General features: G+C 37.3%; 1 protein-coding gene and 1 pseudogene across 3 annotated transcripts in view; both read left to right on the plus strand.

Annotated features, from left to right (window-relative positions):
• The first annotated feature begins 573 nt into the window (after positions 1–573).
• LOC116641192 (rab GTPase-activating protein 1) overlaps positions 574–23,658 on the plus strand; it is a 149,454-nt gene continuing 126,369 nt past the window's right edge. The window contains exons 1-2 of one of the 3 annotated variants that reach the window (XM_032418771.1): positions 574–631; positions 15,942–16,141. In XM_032418771.1, coding sequence (XP_032274662.1) covers positions 15,992–16,141 — 150 coding nt within the window. In that variant the 5' untranslated portion in view covers positions 574–631; positions 15,942–15,991. Of the gene's footprint in view, positions 632–15,941; positions 16,142–23,658 lie in introns of those variants that run through there. The other 2 variants (XM_032418772.1, XM_032418773.1) reach the window with 2 other exon arrangements.
• Positions 22,219–22,331, plus strand: LOC116641456 (annotated as a pseudogene).

Genomic DNA, 23,658 nt, shown 5'->3' on the forward strand with positions numbered 1-23,658 from the left:
GGTTGGACTCCTTTATAAAATGAGAAAAATCGAACATTCTCACAGGTTTGTGGTAAAGCCAATGAGATACCCATAAAAAGACCTATCATAATGCACGCCTTCGATAAAGGCCAGGTGAGTTGAGTAACGCTGTTAAGGGCTGCTTTTGAAATAGTACTTGAACGTGAAAGGTGAGCAGATTTCTTGCTGTAGCACCAGTGGTCTTTGCATGTGTACCTCCTTTTAGGCGTAACAGGTGCTAGTTAGCCTGATTCCGCTGCCATCCTGCTTCCAGTCCCTGAGGCAGTCACAGAGCCACTGCCCGTCCAAGTCTAAACACAGAGCACAGTGCTACTCCACCTTAAAGAGTGCACACTCGGCGCAGGCGCAGACTCCCGTGGCAGGGTAAAAGCCCAGGTGGAGCTTCGAGGAAAGGAAGTACGCCCTCGCCGCCTGTTGTTGGGCCAATGGGGCTGCTCGGCTTAGCAGCAGGCCTATGAAATACGGCGGGAGGCGGGGCGGAGGGCGGAAGAAGCTACTCTCACGTGAGTAGGGGGCGGGGAGGGCGGGGGCAGGGCGGCTGGGGAGGCCCAGGCGGCGGAGCCTCCGGGACGGCGAACGGCGGGCGGCGGAGGAGGAGACGGCGGGTCGGGTAGGGCCGCGTTTCCCCTCCTCCTCCTCCCACCATCCTATCCATCAAGCCCCGGGGGATCCTGTGACAGCCCCTGCTCGGGGCCAGGCTGTGTTTTTATCCCGCGGGGCTGGGCCGGCCAGACTGCGCTCACCTCCCTCCGAAGAGCCGGGTTCTGAGGGGAGCCGTGATTGGGGGGAGGGGGAGCTGTGGCGGATGGGAGAGGGCGCATGCGCAGGCGGGAACGCTCTCGCAGCCCCTGCCCAAACCGGTTCCCCCTGTCTGGGTGGGTGTCTGTCTACCGAGTCCTGCGCTGGCGGCAGTCCCTCTAACCCCCAGGCAAAGCCGGATTGTCTCTTGACTTTCATGTTTGGGGCCAGGTCCTATTTGGGAATCTGGCCTCAGTTTCTCCCCATTGCCAGCTGGGCCTGTATTTGTGACTTCAGCTGGCTTGGGCCTCAAGCTAGCTTCCTGGGCTGAGCCAAATTTGAAAGACTTGCTTTCTTTTATTGCTGGCCTGCCAACTTGTACTGATCCTTCTGTCTCATTTTCCCCACCTGCAGTTAAAGTGTCTCACTCTCCCCATGTCCTTTAAGTATCTGCTCCCGATACCTCATTGCTATGTCTTGATTCTCAGCAACCTTCAGGGTTGGTGTTGAGCCAGAGGATAATCCCAGACTTGCAATAGTTCGCTGTCCATTGCCTAGTACTACTTTGGTCGCTACTGTTCTAATGACTGTTAGCATCTGTACCTGTTTTTACAGGCATCTCCGTATTTAAGCTTTCTCGGGGATTACTTTATCATGGAAGCAAATGTCCTAGAAGACCGTATTAAGTGATCATGCTACTAGTGCTTCGTTAGTTTAAAATCGTGTTCCAACTTGAATTTGAAATCTTTTGGCTTTTGTGGTTTTCATTAGTTGGGGGGAAAACTGTCAGGGGCAGGTTTTCACCATTCATTTGATATTTTTTCATCCATATAAACACCTGTGTTCATGTACATGTGACTGGAATAGTGTAGTGAATGTGTTTCCAGCTGCTTTGTTTATTTAAAAAGAAAACAATGGAGGGTAAATTGCACTGTGTTTATCACATTAAACTGATGTTAGAAAAGTTGAAAAAAAAAGCTTAGATGCCAAGGAAGTATACATTTAACTTTTTTTTTAGACGAAGGACCTGTTGGCCTCAATTCAACATGTATAGGGTGCTATTTTATATATATTGAAGGTTTTTAAGTAGAGTTTACTTACAAAAACTGAAAATGAATATGGGAGAGCATTATGTTCTTTATAGACCTCAGATTGCATTATATTTGCATCCATGATTGATTTGTATTTACTAGTAACATTTAAAATTCACATATAGCTTGAATACAAATTAACTCAAATTACTAATTAAAATTGAACTGCTGTGTTGTAGTGCACTTCTTTTCATTGTTTCAATCTTATAACTCAGTTTACAGTTGATTAACTTATGTCATTGGTGTTAAGGTATATGTTTGGATAGTTAACCTACCAACTCTATGCATTTTGGTCTTATTGGCGTAGTATTTTATTAGCAGTTTACACATGCTTAATTTGGGTTAAATGGTAATTTAGTGGGACACTATAAAAGTGAAGACACCTGTTTCCTACCTTTTACATTATATATTGAAAGAAGTGTATTGTGCACATTACCTACATGAAGAGACATGAGTTTCTCCAAATATATCTCAACTTTACAGCCCAGATTCTTTAGAAGTCATTTTCTTTTATTGCGTACATTTCCAGCTAAACTTTACAGCCCACATTCTTTTTAAGAAGTCATTGTTATTGAGCATGTTTCCAGCTAATGTGTAACCTACTTTGAAGGTCTCATCATTTCCCAGTAATTGTTTTAATAAGTGATCATTGAGTACAGGCTTCAGAAAATAATTAGTTTAAATCAGTGCTACTGTTGAGTGTCTTTACAGACAGTGGTGTGCTGAGGTTCTGACAGAGGCTACCCATAATATCTTTGTAGTTTTCAGTATAATCAGGTATGATTAGATTTCTCAAGCATGTGGAATAAATGAACTCATAAATAATCTTTCATGGAGTTAGAACTCAAATATCGAAGAAGTGCTGATTTAACCAACATACATAAAGAAGGGTTTGGCTGACATTTGGGTGCTTTGTATGCAACTGCCTTGTTTTATTGGTTTTCCATAGTTAGATCCCAAAGAAAGAAACTCCAAGGCCAAGGACTCAAAGTCAGTGGGTATCAACTTAAAAGCTGTTTCTTTTTTACATAAATTGGTTACCTGGTCCATCCCCCACCCCGCACCTCCTGTTCTGTGTTGTTTCTGAGAGATCTTGATTCTTTAGAAAACTTTTAAGTCAAAACAATACTGGATATACATTTAAACTTATAACCACTCTTGTTGATGCTAACAGCCTTGTTTCTCTTCCTATACAAAAACTGAACAAATATGGCAGTTTGCAAGTCACGACAAACACTTTAGTGTATAGAATTTAGCCTGGAGGTTTCCCTCTTTTCAAAGCAACCAGTATCTCTGAGGTAGATCAATGAGACTCTTTTGAAAATTGTTCTTTCCAGCATAGTAGAGTTTTATCAGGCCTGACTTTTCCCCCAAATTCCTTTTTTTGTGGATCACTAAACAGTAAAACTAAAGCTCTTATTTTTAAATCCATACCTGATATTAAATAGTATATATGACCATGCCTTTAAAGCAGGAGGTGTATCTTCTTAATTGTATGGCTGTGCTGCCAGATTGGGAGGTCCACATCTCTCATAAGAGTTCATGCATGGTTGTTACATATCTCCAATTAAGGTTGCATCAGCTTTTTATGTTACAAATCACTACTCCTTGGAATCCATTAATCTTTGTGGGAATACATTTTTCTCTGTGCTAAAATCTGTTATTTCTTTAGGTACATTAGCAAACTAGTGCCTGTGATAACTTTAACAAAATGTTATTAACTGTAAAGATTAACAATAATTTGACTATTTTAAACATTTATTTTGTGTATATATAAAATTTGTTATATATAAAAATTATTTCATATATATTTTATATGTATACAAAATGTATATTTTATAATATTTATATTATATAAAAATAATTATAAATATATAACATTTTATATTTCACATGTAATATTTATATTATACAAAATTATAAATATACATTAAATTATTTTATATATGATATATAAAATTTATTATGTGTTCCCTTATTTATACATTTTGGTAATTAAAACCAACAACCTGTGGTTATAATCTTGTTTTCCTTTTTTTGAAGATGGCCCTTGTATCAGAAAAAGGAATTGATGTGCAGAATCTTTCTTTGGAAGCATATTTTAAGTATCATCATGGGTATTAAGAGACAGCATGCAAGGCTAAATTGGATTAAATGTTGGGCATTTGTATAATACTGGGAGAGCCATGAGTTAATCATTTTAATATTTTTATTGTAGAGGTAATAAACTCTTTTACACCCTTGAAGTATGCTGATAAACGGATTCTGGCAACGTAAGAGTAGGAACATGTCATGTAAATCTCTTTCTGTGACACACGATTTTCTATGAATAGACCTCTGATATATCTATAGAAGAGAAATGGTTATATCCTTATCATAGTTACCTGTTGAATTCTCTGTGAATTGAAAAATCTGAAATCTCTCTAACCTCAAAAGCTAATATTTCTTTTTCTTTTCTTTTTTTTTTTTTTTGAAGATTTTATTTATTTGACACAGAGAGAGATAGATAGCGAATGCAGGACAGCAGGAGTGGGGGAGGGAGAAGCAGGCTTCCCATGGAGCAGGGAGCCCAACACAGGGCTGAATCCCAGGACCCTGGGATCATGACCTGAGCCAAAGGCAAACGCTTAATGACTGAGCCACCCAGGTGCCCCTCAAAAGCCAATATTTCTTTACAAAAATTATTCCCTAGCAGGAACAAGTCTTAATTTTTTGCTTTTGGTTGTGAGAAACAATCTTTTCAGAGGTTTAAAAACATCTGTGGAACTTAATATTTGTGCATTTTTTAATATTCTCACACAGTGCCTATTCCAGTGCTGTGAATGAAGATGTGTAAGAAACGTTTATTGTTTGCCCATCCCCTGTTCAACACACTTGTCCCATGTCCCACCACCCTTGTGTAATTCTGGCTACCTTATATCAGAAGGTGCAGAAAACAGGTGTGGATCTGCCAAACATTTGTGGTTTGCCTACACACTTCTCCCTGAAAATAAAAAAGAGGTTATAGAAAAGGGGGTGCCTGGGTGACTCAGTTCCTTGGGCATCTGCCTTCGACTCTGGTCCTGATCTCCGGGTCCTGGGATCCAGTCCCAAGTCAGGCTTCCTGCTCAGTGGGGAGTCTGCTTCTCCCTCTGCCCTGCCCTTCCCCACCACTTGTGTTCTCTCTTTCAAATAAATAAAATCTTTTAAAAAGGGGGGTGGTGAGGGTTATAGAAAAGAGAAGCCATATTTAATGTATTTATCTTAGGCTTTGATCATCTGTCAGATAATTTGCTTGTTTGGCATTAAATTCACATAGTTTAAGGTGAAATGAATAATATAAACATTTCATATTGAAGTGTAGACAGGTTGATATTCTAAGTGGAATAGATTCATTTTCTTTACTGTGGATGAGAAGGAACTATATTGACTAATTTCCTAAAATGAGGGAGAGTCTTTGGACAATCCTGTGTTGCTTAAAAATATTCATATTTTTAGGGGTGCCTTCGTGGCTCAGACGATTGGGCATCTGCCTTTGGCTTGGGGCGTGATCCCAGGGTCCTGGGATCCAGCCCCACGTCAGGCTCCCTGCTTGGGCTTCCTGCTCAGAGGGAGCCTGCTTCTCCCTCTCCTCCCCGCTTATGCACTCTCTCGCTATCTCTGTCACTGTCTATCTCTCTCAAATAAATTTTAAAAAATACTCATATTTTTAGATTTACAAAACACTAATGTAAATCATTATGCTTTAGGAATCTGTTCCAGAAAAAGAAAAAACATTTTTTTTTTTCAAATCTGTACTAGGGAGGTCAGACATACAATCTGACTTTGTGAATGAGCTAACTTTCATTGTTCCCAGAGGTAGGTTTCTAGTGTGGAAATGGCATCCAAATAATTTAAATATTTAGTTTTGGAGATACTGTGTTGAGGTGGCATAAAGTCAGCATACCTTGAGTTCTGGAAAAAAATTAAAGTGGTGTTTCCTGAAATATCCACAGGAACATGGGGAAATCACCTACATGGTTTATTTATTTATTTATTTTTAGCTGTCAACAGTACTGCATTCAAATAATTAACTCAGAGTTAAATGAATTGTTTTATGTGCATTTCTTCCCCTCTTCTTACCTCTTGTACCTTTCAAGATATAGGGGAGTGAGTGTGAACATTGGAATCAGAAATTTATAGATATCCCAGGTCCTGTACTTACTATATGACTGAAGGTAAGCTACTACTATCTCTTGAGACTCTGTTTCTTCATTTGCGGAAATGGAACTAATTATGCTTACATCATGGATTAGAATTGGACAGCACCTGGCATCCCCCCCTCCTGATTACTCCCAATCACAAAAGAATAGAAAATGTTCATTCATTTCACATATGAGAAAACTGAAGCTACAACATCGGTTAAGTCACATCCAGAAGGACCAAGGAGTTCATTTTTTTAATATTGTACCAGACTATTAACTTTAATAAAGCTTTATTATGACAAAGTGAGAAATAACTCTGGAAATACTAGTTGTCTTCTTTGGGCCCTTTACTAATTTTGTGAGTTTTACCCTAAAGATCATATCATGTTACAGTCGGGCTTTAAAAACTTGTATTAACCAGGGTGCCTGGGTGGCTCAGTCAGTTGGGCATCTTACTCTTGATTTCGACTCAGGTCATGATCTCAGGGTTTTGGGATGGAGCCCAACATGCCCCCCCCAATAAATGTTTAAGAAAAAACAATTTGTATTGTCCAATAAATGGATAAACAAAATTTAGTACGTATATTCCATAGACTATTACTCGGCCTTAAAGAGGAAATTCAGACACATGCTATAACATAGGTGAACTTTGAAGACATTGTACCAAATAAAATAAGCCAGCCACAAAAGGACAAATATTGTGTGATTCCCCTACTTTTATGAAGTACCTGGAATAGTCAAATTCATAGAGAAAGAATAGTGTGTTGGTTGCCTGGAGGAATTGGAGTTAGTGTTTAATGGATAGGAAATTTCAGTTGGGGAAGATAAAAGAGTTCTAGAGGTCGATGGTGGTGATAGTTGCACAATAGTGTGAATGTACTCAGTGCCACAAAACTGGACACTTAAAAATGGCTAAAATAGTAATGTATATTTAACCACAATTTAACAAGATTAAAACTTTAAAATCTTTTTAAAAAATTAAAAAAGTAAACCCTTCTATCTTACAAATTTCTATATTCCTATAATTAAGTTATCCTTTTTAGTTTATCTGAAATTGAACTAAAAGAATCACTTTATAGTTGAAGTAAATTGTCACAGGCATTGCAGGTTAAAATTTGCCTGATGATGACTTTTAGATAAGCTGGTTTTTCTTGCTTTTAAGTGCTGTAGGCCCAAGACGATTGTTTTGTTTTCTTTTGTTTCTGGTTTTTTAAGCGAAGCTGAAATTATTCAGAAGGCTTAAATTAATATGGTTCTCTTAGCTCACTAGAATAATTCAAAGAAACAGCCTCCAAATTCAGCGTTAGACTTCAACAAAGACACATCTATTGTTTAGCAATTAGTAGTGGTGGAAAGGAATTTATTTTTATAAAGAAGGGATGATTTTCCATTGAGTTTTGTTAGATTTGTTCCACCCTTCCCAGGGCTAGGCTGTGAGAAATTCATGTGAAAACCAGTGCAGGGAAACAAACATCTGAGCCAAGGAAAAAAGAAAAAGCTGAGATTAATATAGTGTTATTAAAAAAAAAAAAAACTTCTTTGTATGCTGTTTGATTTTAAAGGGTTACAAACCGAGAGGAATTGGCCTGTTACAGCATCTTTGAGACTTGATTCTCTTCCTTCCTATTTTGTCTTTTTCTGAATAGAGAGTAATCTTATCTGTGTTTTAGACAGATACAACTGGTATCTAACATAAAGAGTGGATTAGAATGGGGAGAGAATGGAGATAAGGACACCAAGGAGAAGAGCTGCATTCCAGAAAAGGACAGAGGCACCTACAATTTTATCTGTGAACTTAAGCAGGTTATTGAACCGGTCTAAGCCTCAGTTTGTTTGTCATATGAAGTCAATATCTATCTGTCAAAGTTTGTGTGAATATTAGAAATAATGCATATAAAGCTTTTTAGTACCACGTTGGCCATATAATTGGCAGTAGGAACTAATAACTATTATCTCTATATTTAGCAAGATGACTTAAGTATTCCCCTTAAGATTCCCTAAAGCTGTACTCATTTGCTCACTGGTTGAGCAACAAAAATGATGGGTATTAGGAAGGAAGTGATAAGAGAGTGTTTTGGTCCAAAGGGAATCTCAGGTATATTTTCTGACTCGATGTTAACTGGTTTTGAGCTTGACAGTTGGGAACTTGATGAAGAGTCAGGGAGGCACACTCAAAGGTAGTTCTTTTTGAGTCTCTTTATTCTAGTTGCCATCCATATCCATATCCCCAAGTCACATGCATGTAGTGTAGCAGATTTGTCATTTGTCCTCCTACCAGTTAAACACTGATTAAAGAGTATTATTCAACCAAAATTATTTAGTGCTGCTAGTAAACAAGGATATAAAGATAATATGAATAAAATCCAAGATTCCAGTCCACAAATAGTTCGCAGGGACTGTCTGTGCCCATTGTATTCCCAGCATTTACTATAGTGGTTTGTACTTAGTAATTGTTTCTGGAATGAATGATCAACCAATACAGTGGAGCAGGGAAGAGGTATGGTATTATTTTACTGTGTGATAAATGCTATAATTTTGTGATAGAATTAAAAAGCAAAGAAAAGCCTTAGGAGCCCTAGAGAGAAATAGTGAATATTGCAGAAGGGAAGGGGGGAGTTTGGATATTTGATTGTACCATAAGATTGCTGGTGAGGGAGAAGGACTACGTGGGGAAGTGAAGACATATTCCTAGATTAGCAAACAATGTGAGCAAAGGCTTGAAAGCATAAAAATGCATGACACATTTGGTGCGTTTCTGGTATGGTTTGATAGAAGGAGATAAGACTAAAATGATAGATTGTCTCCATATTTTGAAGACTAATGATATAGAGAGTTTGAATTTTATTCTATTTTCAGTCAGGAGCAGTCAAAGGTTTTGAGGAAGGGGTGGGATATATGATCAGATCTAAATTTTAGATATTAGCTACAGGACTTTGATAATGACTAGAGAGAGTCTAGAAAAGGTCTGCTTCTCCCTCTCCCTCTGCCCCTCCACGTTTTAGCTAAGTTGAAAGAGAATGAAGTACTCATGAGTCAGTGACATGAAGGATGGCAAAGAAAAAATAAGATTGGGGTATGTTTTGGAACTAAAATCCATTAGTGTTCCAGGGGAGAATGAGAAAATGAGTCAAGGACTTTTTTGACATCTCTGTCTTGGATCAGTGGTTGTTAACCAGGATGGGGAACCTATGAGGAAGAAGGAATGTGCTTGTGTGGTTGACAGAGGTTTACATGGAATTGATTTTGAGATGGTCATGAACACATGTAGCAGAGCTATCCTATGTATACATCCTTTGCATACCTTTGTTATACCAAGCACTATATTATAATTACCTGTTCATCTGTCCCATTTTCTGTACCACTGTAAGCCTATCCTAGGTCAAGACTACCTATTACTCCTCACCATAACATTATACATAGTGCCTGGCACATGTCAGACACTTAATACTAAATAGAAAGGAAAACACGGGTGCCTGGGTGGTTCATTCGATTGAACGTTCCGCTCTTGATTTCAGCTCAGGTGGTGATCTCAGGATTGTGACATCAAGCCCCGCATCAGGCTCTGTGCTGGGCATGGAGCCTGCTTGAGATTCTCTCTCTTCCCTCTCCCTGCCCCTCCCCTCACCCTCCTCCCTCTCTTAAAAAAAAAAAAAAAGAAAAAAAGAAAAACGTAACAAATACCCATATGGAATTAGAGAGGAGAGAGAGAGCTATTGAGTATCGTCAGCATACCAAAAGAAAAAAAAAGTCATAACCATGTGAGCTAATAAGAGAGCCAGGGAAAAGTGGAAAAAGAAGAGGAACAGGGTAGAACTTAAAGAATGGGCAGAAGAGGGGTGCCTGGGTGGCTCAGTTGGTTAAGCGTCTGCCTTCAGCTCAGGTCATGATCCCAGGGGGATCGAGTCCTGCATCAGGCTCCCTACTCCACAGGGAGCCTGCTTCTCTTTCTGCCTTCCTCTCTCTCTGTCTCTCATGAATAAATAAAATCTTAAAAAAAAAAGGTCAGAAGAAAGGGAAACTAAGTGACAGCTGAGAAAAGGTAGAGGTAGAAAATGGAAGCAAGAAAAAAGTTTTAGAATAAAGAAATGGTCAGCATATTCATTTATTTCAGCGGTAGAAGATGATGAAAACTGAAAAAAAATTCTTTGGGTTTTGAAAGTTTGTACTGACCTTGACTGATTTATTTCCTTTTAAAAAGACGCTCAGAGGGTAAACAAAATACCCAGGGCCACAGATGAGGTGTTTTTTTTTTTTTTTTTTTTAAGGTTTTGTTTATTTATTAGTGTGCAAGAGAGAGAAGGAGCAGGTGGAGGGGCAGAGGGAGAGGGAGAAGCAGACTCCCCGCTGAGCAGGGAGCCAACATGGGGCTTGATCCTAGGACTCCGAGATCATGACCTGAGCCAAAGGCAGACGCTCAACCGACTAAGCCATCCAGGCACCCCCACAGATGAGTTTTAATTAAGTTTTTAAAAGAGGAGGTTCAGTAAGGGTTGGTGAGGGATAGAGGAGCCAGATTTTTGAGAGGGACTGCTCTTTGGAGTGTCCTATTGAAAGTGGTAGAGGTGGAGGCAGTTAATACTACTTTAGGAAGAAAGAGTTTCAGGAAATAAAGATGAATTAGAGCCCTAGAATAGTGGCTGGGAACTAGCACATTTTGTCTCAAGCATGTCAAGTTCAGTTACAAGTATCACTCATACCTCTTTTATCACGTTAGGTAGGTCACTTATTGGGAGGTGATTTTTGCCTCTACTGATTGCACATTAGCAAATTTATGCCACTGCAAGTTCACTGTTTATGTTACTCTGAATGTTAGTAATTAGACACAATACAAATATCTGATAGTACTCCGTCCAAAAAAAGAGTTCAAGTTTTTTAAAAGTGAACACTGATTATCCAAGAGCCCACTGCTGTTGAAGGACTATCAAAAGAGCCTTTATCATGGGCAGTTCTTTTCTTTTTTTTTTTTTTTTTTTTAAAGATTTTATTTATTTGAGAAACAACAAGCAGTGGGGAGGAGCGGGGGTGGAGGGGCGGTTTGGGGAGAAAGAGGAAAAAAAAAAGCAGATTCCCTGCTGAGCAGGAAGCCAGATATGAGGCTCAATCCCAGGACCCTGAGATCATGATGTGAGCTGAAGGCAGATGCTTAACCTACTGAGCCACCCAGGCGCCCCAGTTCTTCTCCATTTTACTCTCCATTAGCTGGGTCTCTTAAGTGTTTAAGAAAGAGGAGATTGAGAATGGAAGTTAATCTTCTTTTGGCAGACTGAGGTGCATTATTTGCCATGATCTTTGCAGAAGTACATAGTTAAGCATAAATTTGTCACTTAGGGAACAAAACAGTAAATTTAGGCAAAAACTTTGTAAACATTTTCGACATCATGAGACTAATTTTATTTTATTTTTTTAAGTTTAAAAAGATTTATTTATTTGAGAGAGAGAGAGCACGAGCTGGGGGAGCAGCAGGCAGAGGGAGAGGGAGAGAGAATCCCAAGCTGACTCAACACTGAGCATGGAGCCCAACACAGGGCTCCATCCCACAACCCTGAGATCATGACCTGAGTCAAAATCAAGAGTTGGATGCTCAGATGACTGAGCCACTCAGGCACCTGTTTTTATTTTTTATTTATTATTTTTTTAAAGATTTGTCAGAGCGCGCTCAAGCAGGGGGTGCAGCAGGCAGAGGGAGAAGCAGGCTCCCCGCTGAGCAGGGAGCCCAATGTGGGACTCGATACCAGGACCCTGAGATCATGACCTGAGCCGAAGGCAGACACTTAACCGACTGAGCCACCCAGGTGTCCCCAGGCGCCCCTTTATAAAAATTTTTTTTATTAAATCTCTGTGCCCAACATGGGGCTCAAACGCACAACCTGAGATCGAGTTACATGTCTACCAACCATGTCTACTGACTGAGCCAGCTAGGCTCCCCCGTGAGACTAATCTTCAATCAGAAGATCTCTAGGGATCTTTTATATCTCAAGGATAAAAGTAATGAAAGAAGTTAATGAAAAATATAACAATTGAACTTTTGGGTTTGATGCAGGAGGCTGCATAATTAAACAGAAGTGACTTACTGACTTATTAAAGGAGACAGAGAAGGAAACATCCTTGAACTTGACTCACCAATCTGGCCCTGTTGGTAACTAGACATGCTAGGGTCTATGTCGTCACTTGTATAAAAGAAGGAAGTAATTGGTGCCTACCAATACCAGGGTGCATATATGTATATTATCTTATTAAAATGGGATAAACATCCTTACTCTGTCTACCTTATAGAATTGTTAGGATGATAAAATGAGATAAAGAATGTGTATGTTTTAGTAATCTGTAAAGTATTATACAAAGATAAAACATTTTTTTATTCAGAGTATTCCTTCACATTTATTTAGATATAAAGAAATTAGAATGTGGAAAATAGGAAAGCTATATATTTTTGTCCTAGTATTGTGTTTCCTAAACTGAATTACCTAAATCAGTTGATACGTGTTAATTTTTATTATTTTTATTTTTTTTTTAAGATTTTATTGAACTTTTTGAGACAGAGCACGAGAGGGGAGAGGGGCAAAGAGAGAAGGAGAAGCAGACTCCTTGCTGAGCAGGGAGCCTGACACAGGGCTCGATCCCAGGACCCTGAAATCATGACCTGAGCTGAAGGCAGATGCTTAACTGACTGAGCCACCCAGGTGCCCTAATAGTTGTTAATTCTTTTAAAATTGGAAGGTAGCTTAAAAAGCTATAACTATTGGGTGCTTACAATGTTTTATGATTGTTATTAAATGAGATGTACATGTGTTCCTTAGTAATTTTTATAATAGTTTTGTGAGGTAGATAGTACATCATTTTCACTTACGGAAACTAAGGCTTATTATGACAAAGCTCACACTATTAGGTAGTGCAACCAGTATTCTAACTTGGGTTTTTCCTCTTAATTGTGTGCTTTACCTTACAAATATGACTTCTGTTCTTACTGTCAGTCAGTAAAAGATCTTTTCATTGGGTGCCTCTTGCTCTTTTCCATCTTTATTTGTCATTTATCCTAATTTTTTTAGCAAATATTTGAGCACCTACTATGTGCCAGGCATTGTTCCAGGTGATAAGGTACAGCAGTTAATGAAACAGACACAAATCTCTGCCCTGGTGGAACTTAGATTCTAGCTTACATGATATTTAAAAACAAATGATTAAAACATAAAGTGTGTCAAATGGTGATGGATATTATGGGGAAAAGTAGGAAGAGAGATGGTAGTGCAGGATATTTGGGGGAAGAAGCTTGTTCTCTATTATCCATGAGGTTTAGATCTAGAATTGCAGTCTGAAGGATGAAGGATTACAGTAGGAGGCTTCTTGTGGTAAATGATATAAGTAGGGATTAAAAACAAAACAATTACCTCTTGTGGTCTCAAGAGAGAGATTATGAATACAATTTTGCCAGGAGTACACCAAGTTCTGGGACACCCCTTTATTGTGGAGGCCAGAGAAGGGGAATCTTGTATAACTTTTCCTGTACTACTTCATGTTTTGATAAACCTCATTCCCACTGAGTGATTCAGTTTTTTACAGGTGCCAAAACAAATAGTAAAGTATTTTATAAAGTGTATTTTCTTGTCATCTCCTCAAAGGAAATAGGTTGAACTTTGCGTCGGACAAGTCTTCTCAGTTTCATAGTGTTTAAATACCAAAGTATATTATTTTTTGAGTCCAGAGTATTATAGAAAGCAGTCAGTGTCTCAGATCGTAGCTTTAGAGAACTTTCCGAGGCACTTTGCTATCCTATTAATCACAATTTAAAAGAATGGAAATCTAATTAAGCATGAAAAACCTTGCCTAAAATACTAGTTCTCCAAAACCCAATACTGAGGGTTTTGGGACAAGGCCCAGATTTGTGGCATTGGAAAGGTATCATAATCTGACAGAAAGCGCATAGCTTCTGGAATAGTAGATAACTGGGTTCAGTTTTTGCCTTTGCCTCTAACCATTTACATTACAACCATTACCTTGAACAAGTTACACCATCTGTCTAGGTCTCAATTTCCTTATCTGTGTAATAAATAATATGAAGAATAAATTAAGAGGCAGTCGCCGTCAAATTGTAATACATCACAATAGTACTATAAAAATGTAAAATGCTATAGGAGCAGAAATAAGGCAAGCAGTTTTATTTGGTTCTGGGATGAAGATCGGCAAGCTACTAGGAAAAGGAGAGTTAGATCATGAATGATGAGTTGGAGTTAATGGAGTACAAAACCAAGAAAACCACTTTAGGAGGAGGATCCAATGAGGGCAAATACATGGATGTATTAAAGTATATATCTTTAGTAAGGACATTACCTCTTCTAATATGTTTCTCTTTTTTTATATTGATGTATAATTGTCATACAATATCCTCCTAGTTTCAGGTGAATATATTCCTTAACTCTCCATGTCTAAATCCCTCTCGCAACATGTTCCCATAGTTTTCTTTACCCTAAATCAGTACCTATTAATCTGTTCAATGCACTTCTGTTCTCTGCTACAGTATACATTCCTTTGGGGCAAGAATCTTAATTTCTCTTGCTTACCATGTATTATTCTTTATACACTAGACACTTGGTGAGTATTCATTGAATGGATGAAGCAAAACTACATTAAAAAAAAAGTTTTCAAGAAGTACATTTTGAAGTGTCTTTGAATGCCACCCTATACATTTAAATTTAGTCCTATGAAATGTAAAGCTGTGATAGCCATTTAAGCAAGGAAATTAGTTTAAATAGAAAGAAGTAAGTAGTATTAGTAAGGGTTCCATCCTTAGTTATGCCTAGGTAAATTACCTTCTTTTGGGGTTGCCATTTTCTTACCTGTTTAACAGTATTGATTATTTCTAAGTTTCTTTTGAACTGTAATACTGAGGGATTGTGTAATTCCTGCTGCCAGGTGTTTATCTGGTTGTGAGCCTTTGAAGGGAAAGTAGTGCTTGGCACATGGTGTATGCTCAATAAATATATGTTCAGTTAAAAACACAAAGCATAAATCAGGACTTGTTAATTGGAGAGATTAAATAGGCTCTCAGCACCTTTACCTCTTTGAGGTACAAGATGAGCAGAGAGCTAGAACTGCTACTGTTTATTGGTTAAAGCTTTCTGAGTATGTTGCATTGTTTGTTCTCTTGCTGTTCTGGCAACCAAATGGGAACATTGCCATAAAGTATTCAGACCCAGGTTTTTAAATGGTAGATGAGTTTAAGTTTTATTCCAGGAGTCAATAAATATTTGAGTGCATAAGTGACGTACTTTTATACTTCTTGCTGGGAATTTTTGGCATGAAACTTACTGGTAATGTTCATGTTGAGTTGAACTCTTAAGAAACCGTGGGATGGGAAGATTGAGTTTTTAATGGATTTCTGATTTCTTGCTATGTAAGGTATTTCCCAGCTCTAGAATTTCTGCTTGCTCTGCCTTGAATTTATTTCTCTTGAGTGTGACTATGAAATTTTATTTCTTAAAAGCATCTTGTTAATATTTTAAATTTAAATATCAGTAACATTAGAAAAACCTTATTGTCTTGTGTGCTTTCAATTTCATTTATGTGTACAGCTTTACAAATTAAAGGGTAGAAAACAGAAGTTTAGTACTTCATAGTTTTTGAAGTCCAAGAATAGAGTTGTAACATATGCCAAAGAAATCACTGTAGGTAGGCAGTTATTCTCAAGGGTATCTGTTTTATTGTTTTGTCTTGTTTTGTTTTGTTTTTAATCTGAAATATCCTGGCCCTGAATAGCATCAAATTCCTTCATTATCTGGAATAAAAAGCCTAAGTTGTAAGTAGTGAAAGTCTTGGGAAAAGATTTTGAAAGTATTTTTTTAAGTTTTTCCATATGTATTTTGTAAGAATTAGAGCATAACTGAATATCTGGCAGACATTCTATATGAGTATCTTTATGGTTTTTGTTTTTCAGGCATTTTTAAAATATTTAATCATTCATGAGTTGAGCTTCATTCTTGAGTCATGGATGACAAGGCTTCTGTTGGAAAAATCAGTGTCTCCTCAGACTCAGTATCTACTCTTAATAGTGAAGATTTTGTCTTGGTTTCCAGGCAAGGAGATGAGACACCATCTACAAATAATGGAAGTGATGACGAGAAGACAGGACTCAAGGTAAAACTCCATAACCTAAGATTCTTTTGCTTAGCCTTGCTAAGCTCATTGCAAAACTTGGCCTATGATAGGAAGGTATATGGAGTGAAACTGAAAAAAATGGAAGTAATATCCTAACTTTTTTAATGCTAAAGACTTTTATTTATAATTAGTGACAGTGACAAATTTGTATTTGATTAAGGATTTTCAAATTGATTAGCTTCTAAATCTTCTGATACCCCAATTGTCAAAACTAGTGGTCATAGTATATTTATCATTTTAGTATTGTTTTTATTTTCCCATTAAATTAGAGATGATTATTTCTTTTGTGTCTGGTATATGTAGTGTAAAGGCAAGGGCAGGTCAGCAGTGCTATTTATAAAAATAAGTTTTAGGATTACTGAAACTGAATATTAAATACTTGGATATTGGCCACTTTGTTTATATTTCCTAAGCCAAATGAACAACTATTTTTCCCATACTCTGTTAATCATTCTCTTTATGGCTATAAATAAAAATGTTCTCTGTTAATGTCATTTAAGATGTAAATAGCTTTAAAAATATTTCAGTTCTTGTTTATGTTTATTCATTCAACAAGTATTTATTGAGTATTGACTGTGTGCCAAGTACTAAATACTGGGGATACAGTGGTGAAGAAGATTGCAAAATCCCCTACCTTCTTAGAGTTGTTATTCCAATGGGGGAAACAGACTTTAAGCACGTAAGAAAATGAATAGGTTAAGTAAATTTAGGTGCTGTAAAGAAAATCAGAGTGGGATACATGGATAAAGAATGGAGGGCAGGTACTATTTTAGAAAATATCTTGAAATGACATTTGTGCAGAGACCTGAATGAAATGGGGAAGGAGGCCATGGAGAAATCTAGGAAGAGAGCTTTTTAAAGGGAATAGAAGATAGACCCTGAAGAGGACCACCCTTGTTAGGACAGAGATTAAAGCAGAGTAAATAAAGTACATAAAAAGTGGTAAAGAATGATAGCCAGTGGTTGGCAGAGGCTGCATCGTGTAGATCTTTGTAGAGCTTAGGAGAAACTTGGGCTGTGTTATAAATGTGAAGGGAATTTTTGGAGAGTTTTCAAGGGGGACATGATCTGATTTACACTTTAAAAAGCTCAATGGCTGAAAGAGACTTCCAGCATGGCAGCATAAGGAGCTCTGTGGACCTACTCCTTAGCAAAATTGGTGACAATTATTAAAAAACAAAAACAACCATTTACAGTCTTTGGAAATGTTCTAAAGGATATATAGCAAGTAAAGAAACATTTATTCAAGGAAATTTACTAAAATTTGGTAAAGAATCTGTGGTATTTGCACCAAGACCCATTGCTTCCCGGACCTATCCCAGCTGAGCAAGATGGTAACTCCATATGAGTGCAATCAAGAAGACAGGATTTCTACCCCCACCCCCCGCCCCCACTTGGAGGGCTATCTTCCAGGAAATAGCAGGGCAATTGCATTTCTCATCCTCCCTCCAGCTACGTTTTGCTAGCCAAGTGTGACTCAAGAGATGGGGGCTCCCTTTTTTTGCCCAGTCCTCATTCTTGGGATGGAGGCTCTACTTTGGGCACAGTGCTGCTTAGAATACAGAGAGTCCAATTGCCCTAGCCTCTAAAGTAGTGGTTCCACACCACTACAGACAAACCAGGAAGACCTGAGACTTCTACATCACCTACAACCACTGAGTACTCAGCTTCTAAAGATGGGATGTCACTCAAAGTAAAGCGTGCTATTGTCCATCTCCCAACTTCACAGCTATGGCTCACAGATTTTCCCTGTAGTGAGAAGGGGGTCATAAAACAGCTCCTAATCCCTTCCCTACAGCAGAGTGTAGAGAAGTTCAAGCCTAAGGGTACTCTCAAAAACAGTAGAGCTTGTGGTGAAAGGTAATTTGAGAGGAGATTGGTAGATTGATTGAACATATAGATTTAAGTATAGGCTTACTAGGAGACTGACTCTTAGTGTCGGAACAAATCTCAAACATGGACCTCTGAAACTCTCCCTTCAAAGTAATGTCAATTTGGTTAGTTTATTCTGTGGAGTAGTTTATACCGAAGTTCATTGGTGAAAACTGTAAAGCAATTGGCCATATTTAGTGGAGTTTAACATCTAGGTGTGGTCAGAGAAAGAGACCAAGCACTCTTCCAAAATTGCTCTCCTCTCAGGATGACTGTAGGCAAAGCCAAATCTCCCCAGGGGAGCAAGTCGGAGGCTTAACACTATGGGAATTAGGGGCATAGAATTTACGAAAATAAGCTATCTAGCTACCAAATGAACAAGCAAGCATAAAAAATAACAAGTCCCAGAGTGGGGAGACCAGTACTGTGAATTAGGACAACATATTATCTAAAATATCAAGTTTCTAACACAAAATTGTGAAACATGCAAAGAAAGATGAAAAAATAACCCATATGTCATTTAAAAAAAAAAGGCAGGCAGCAGATACTGGTTATGAGAGTGGCATGTTGGATTTAATACATAGATTCTTCAAAGTAGCCATTGAGTTCAATGAACTAAAAGAAATGCTTAAAAAAATAAAGTATGATGACAAAGTCCTATCAAATAGAGAATATCATTAAGAAGATAGAAATTACAAAAAAAGGAACCAAATGGAAATTCCAAAGTGGAAAAGCACAGTAGCTGAAACGAAAAATTCACTAGAGGGGCTCAGCAGTAAATTTCAACTGGCAAAAGAAAGAATTAATGAGAGTTGTTTTCAGAAGTTTCAGGATGAAGTTTACTATCCTACCCTCAAAGAACAGTGATTTAGACAATCACTCATGGACGAGAGTGCCTTTGTGGGACTCCAGGGGTCCATCAGAGAGGTTTCAGCATACTTGGAGGAAAAACCATCCAAGATTGGATCTATTGAAGACAATAAATGGAGCTATTTTACTTTACCTGTGTCACCTTTTCCCCAAGACAGCACAGCTCAATGCCAATAGAGACTTTCTCTGCCCATGATTTTCTCCATGTGGGAAATTGAGAGCAGGTGCTGGATTCCCCAGCTGTGTGGGATACTCCCAAAACCCATTTCTTTCTCACTCCATCCAGAATATTGGGTTGTGAACTACATAACTTGGGGGTGGACAGTCATGCTGGGAGAACAACAGCTAAGGCTGGGAATGGAACATATCAAAGGAACACACATTTTATTAACTGCTTTGGGAACTCTATCAGGAAATTACTCATGAGCCACTGAGGTTGTCTCCCGTACTGATCACTTCAGCTGGCCTATGGCTACCACCAAGCTCTGTGCAGCTCACTCAGACACACCCATACCCAGTGACTGCCTTCTTATGCATGCCCCTGCGGGCAAGAATGGTCAGAATGAGCCTTTGCAGATGGCCAGTGAGCATGCGTAGAAACTGGATTCCATGTGATTGGGAGAAACCACATGTTTGAGCAGTCATCACCACCTTAGGGAAAGCAAATGCAATGGAAATCATCAACAGCAGACTGGATCAAGCAGAAAAAATTATGAAGTAGAAGACAGATTATTTAACGTTATCTAGTCTGAAAACAAAAAAATTAAAAAGCGTGAAGAAAGCCTACATGAACCATGGTATACCATAAAAATAATCTATGCATTTATTGGTATACCAGAAGGAGAAGAGAGGGCGAAATGGGTTGAAAGGTTAGAGACCTAATGAATGAGAATTTCCCAAATTTGGAGAGAGATTTGGACATCTAAGTTGATAAAATTTATAATTTTCCCCAAGATTTCAACCCAAAGCGATTCTTTGCAAGACACATTATAATAAAACTGTCTAAAATAAAAGACCGTTTTGAAAGCAGCAAGAGAAAAAAAAATCACATGACAAGGGAATCCTTGTAAGTCTGTTAGCAGATTTCTCAGCGGAAATCTTGCAGGCCGGAAGAGAGTGGGATGATATACTCAAAGTGCTGAAGAGAAAACCAACCAAGAATACTTTATTAGTAAAGTTGTCCTTCAGAAATGAAGGAGAGAGAAAGATATTCCCAAATCGAATTAATCATCATCAAACCTTACTAAAAATGCTGAACGGTGTTCTTCAATCTGAGATGAAAGAATACTAGCTAGTAAAATGAAAAACATGAAGATATAAAACACTGAAGAAGGTAAGTATGTAGTCAAAATCATAATACTCTGATACTGTAATATGATGGTGTGTTGATTAATTCTAGTATAAAGGTTAAAAGATAAAGGTATTAAAAATAACTATAGCGATAATGAATATGCAATATAAAAAGTTAAATTTTTATATCAAAACCCTAAAATGTTGGGGGGGAGGGTGGAGTATTTGTATATGATTAAAGTTGTTACAAATGTAAAATGTACTGTTATATCAGTAAGATACTTTATGTAAGCCTCATGGTAACCACAAAGCAAAACCTACAATAGATAACATGAAAGATAAAAAGGGAATCAAGGTATACCACTTTGGAAAATTTCATTTCACAAAGGAAGACAGCAAGAAAGGAAGAAAGCAACAACGGAACTTTAAAACAGTGAGAAAACAATAAAATAGCATTATAAGTTCTTACCTATCAATAATTACTTTAAATGCAAATGAATTCTATTCTCCAAAGAACATAGTGCTAAGTGGATAAAAAATATGACCCCCACTATGCCTGTTAGAGACTCATTTCAGCTTTAAGGACACACACAGACTCAATGTGAAGAGATGGAAAAGCAATTCCATGCAAATGGAAACCAAAAGAGCGAGGGTAGCTACATTGATATCAGACAAAATAGACTTTAAGTTAAAAACTATAAGAAGAAAGACAAAGGATATAATATAATGAAAAATGGGTCAATTCATCAAGAAGATGTAACAATTGTAAATATATATGTATTGAGCATCAGAGTACCTAAGCAAAAGAAACAGATCTGAAGGGAGAAATAGACAATACAATAATGATAAGGAACTTTAGTACTCTATTTTAAACAATGGATCGATCATTTAGGCACAACATTAATAAGGAAACATTGGACTTGAACTATACCTTAGACCAAATGGACCTAACAGGCATAAATAGAACATTCTATCCAACAGCAACAGAATACTTATTCTTCTCAAGCATACACAGAACATTCTCCAGGATGGATATGTTAGGTCACAAAACAAATCTTATCAAATTGAAGACTGAAGTTATGCCAAATATCTTTTCTAACCATAGAGGTATGAAGTTAGAAATTGATAACAGGAGGAAAATGTGAAAATCACGAATATTTGGAAATTAAATAACATACTCATGAACAACCAGTGAATCAAAGAAGAAAACAAAAGGGAAATCAAAAAATACTTGAAACAACCAAAAACACAACATATTTCACATTCCAGAATGCATATGTGGAATCTGAGCCAAACTCAAAGTAAAATGGTGGTTGCCAGGGGCAGGAGGTGATGGTAGGAGAAATGAGGAGATGCTGGTCAAAGAGTACAAATTTCCAGTTGTGCAATTATTAGGTTTTGGGGATCTAATGTACAGCATTGGGATTATAGTTGACAATATTATATAATTGAAAGTACCTAAGAATACATCTTAAATGTCCTCACCACATACACAGAAATGGTAATCATGTGAGTTGGTGGATGTATTAACTAACCTTATTGTGGTAATCATTTCACAATATATACACATATCAAATCATGTATACCTTAAACAATGTTTTATTTCAATTAAGTCTCAATAAAGTTGGAAAAATATGTAAAAAATAAAAGACCCACAGATTTTTCATAAATAAAATGCGAGAAGTGTTTAAAATCTTTTAAAAAATGAACTATTACCACAATCATGAAGAAATATCAAAATAAGCTGAATGGAAGAAGACAGACCAGCCCCCCCAAAAAAATCTCATATTGCACATTCTATTTATATATAATTCTAGAAGATGCAAAACCTGTCGTCACAGAAAGCAGTTCAGTGGTTGCTTGGGGGTGTGTTGTTGGGATGGGGAAGAAGAATGGGAGAACAGAGGGGCACAAGGAGTTTGGGGCATTATGGATATGTGGTGTATACGCATGTGGTTGTGGTGTATACATATGCCAAAATTCACCAAAGTGCACACTTACATTATGTGCATTTGAATGTACATGTGCTTGCTTTGGCAGTACACATACTAAAATTGGAACAATACAGAGAAGATTAGCATGGCCCCTGTGCGAAGATGACATATAATGTACATCAAGTATACCATAACAAATGTTTTTTTAAAGAAAGAATTAAACAATGTTTATTATTTTTACTTTTTTATTAAGTAGGCTCCACACCTAACATGGGGCTTGAAATCACCACCCTATGATCAAGAGTCACATGCTCTATGGACTGAGCCAGCCAGACACTCCTAAAAGAAGGAATTAATAAACTTGAAGATCAGTAAAATATCCAAAGAACAGAAAGAAAAAACAATGAACAAAGCCTCAGAGAAAGATGAGATGTTATTAGTTGTAATAACATACTCATATATTTCAGAAGGAGAGGGAAAAAATGAGCAGAAAAAATATTTGAAGAAATAATGTCTGAAAAGTCCCACATTTATTTATTGAAAAACAATACACATCTAAGAAGCTCACCATACTCTAAGATAAACTCAGAAACATCCACAAAAAGGCATATCTTAGTAAAATGTTGAAAACCAAAGACAAGAGGGAAATCTTGAAACAAGAAAAATGATTCATTTCCTACAAGGGGAACGCAGTAAGATTTACAGCTGACTTCTCAGCAGAAATAGTGGAAGCTTGAAGCCAATAGGATGACATTCAAAGTGCTCAAAGAAAAAACTGTCAACCAAGAATCCTAGCAAAACTGTTAGTCAAAACTGAAGATGAAATAAAAACATTCTGAAATAAAAACAGAATTTACTACTATCAGAACCACCTTACAGGAAATACTAAAAGAACTTCTTCTGGCCAAAAGGAAGTGACCCCAAACAATAATTTTAATCCATAGCACCAGTAAGGGTAACTGTAATAATAAAGACAGTATGAATACATTTTTCCTCTTTTGCATTATATATACAATATGTATATATTGTACCTATAACATACAGAAATATAATCTATTTGCCAATCATAGAAGAACAAGGTAGGTCAGAGCAGAGCTGTATTACAGCTTAGTAAATGACTTAATATGGTAATTCAAAACTACAAGAGCCAATGAAGAGAACCAGGATTGATAAAATTAGTATAACTAAATATGTTTGTTTTCTCATCTTTTTTAAAAACACAGAATTAAGTAACAATTATAAAAATGTGTTGATTTGTAATGTAGATACAATATGTATAATAATACCATGGGGGGAATACTGCTGTATTTGAATAATTTTTTGTATCTTACTAGAATTAAGGTAGTATAAATTAGAAAGTGATTCTAATAAATTAAGATACGCATGGTAAGTTCTACAGTAACCACTAAGGTGGTATGTGTGTGTATATATGTATATATCTATATCATTAAAGAAATGTCAATGCTATGTTAGAAAATATTCACGAAATACTAAAAAAGCAGTAAAGGAATAAAGGAATGGAAAACATAT

The sequence above is a fragment of the Phoca vitulina genome, unplaced genomic scaffold (genome assembly GCF_004348235.1).
Source record: "Phoca vitulina isolate PV1807 unplaced genomic scaffold, GSC_HSeal_1.0 scaffold21, whole genome shotgun sequence".
Taxonomy (NCBI): domain Eukaryota; kingdom Metazoa; phylum Chordata; class Mammalia; order Carnivora; family Phocidae; genus Phoca; species Phoca vitulina.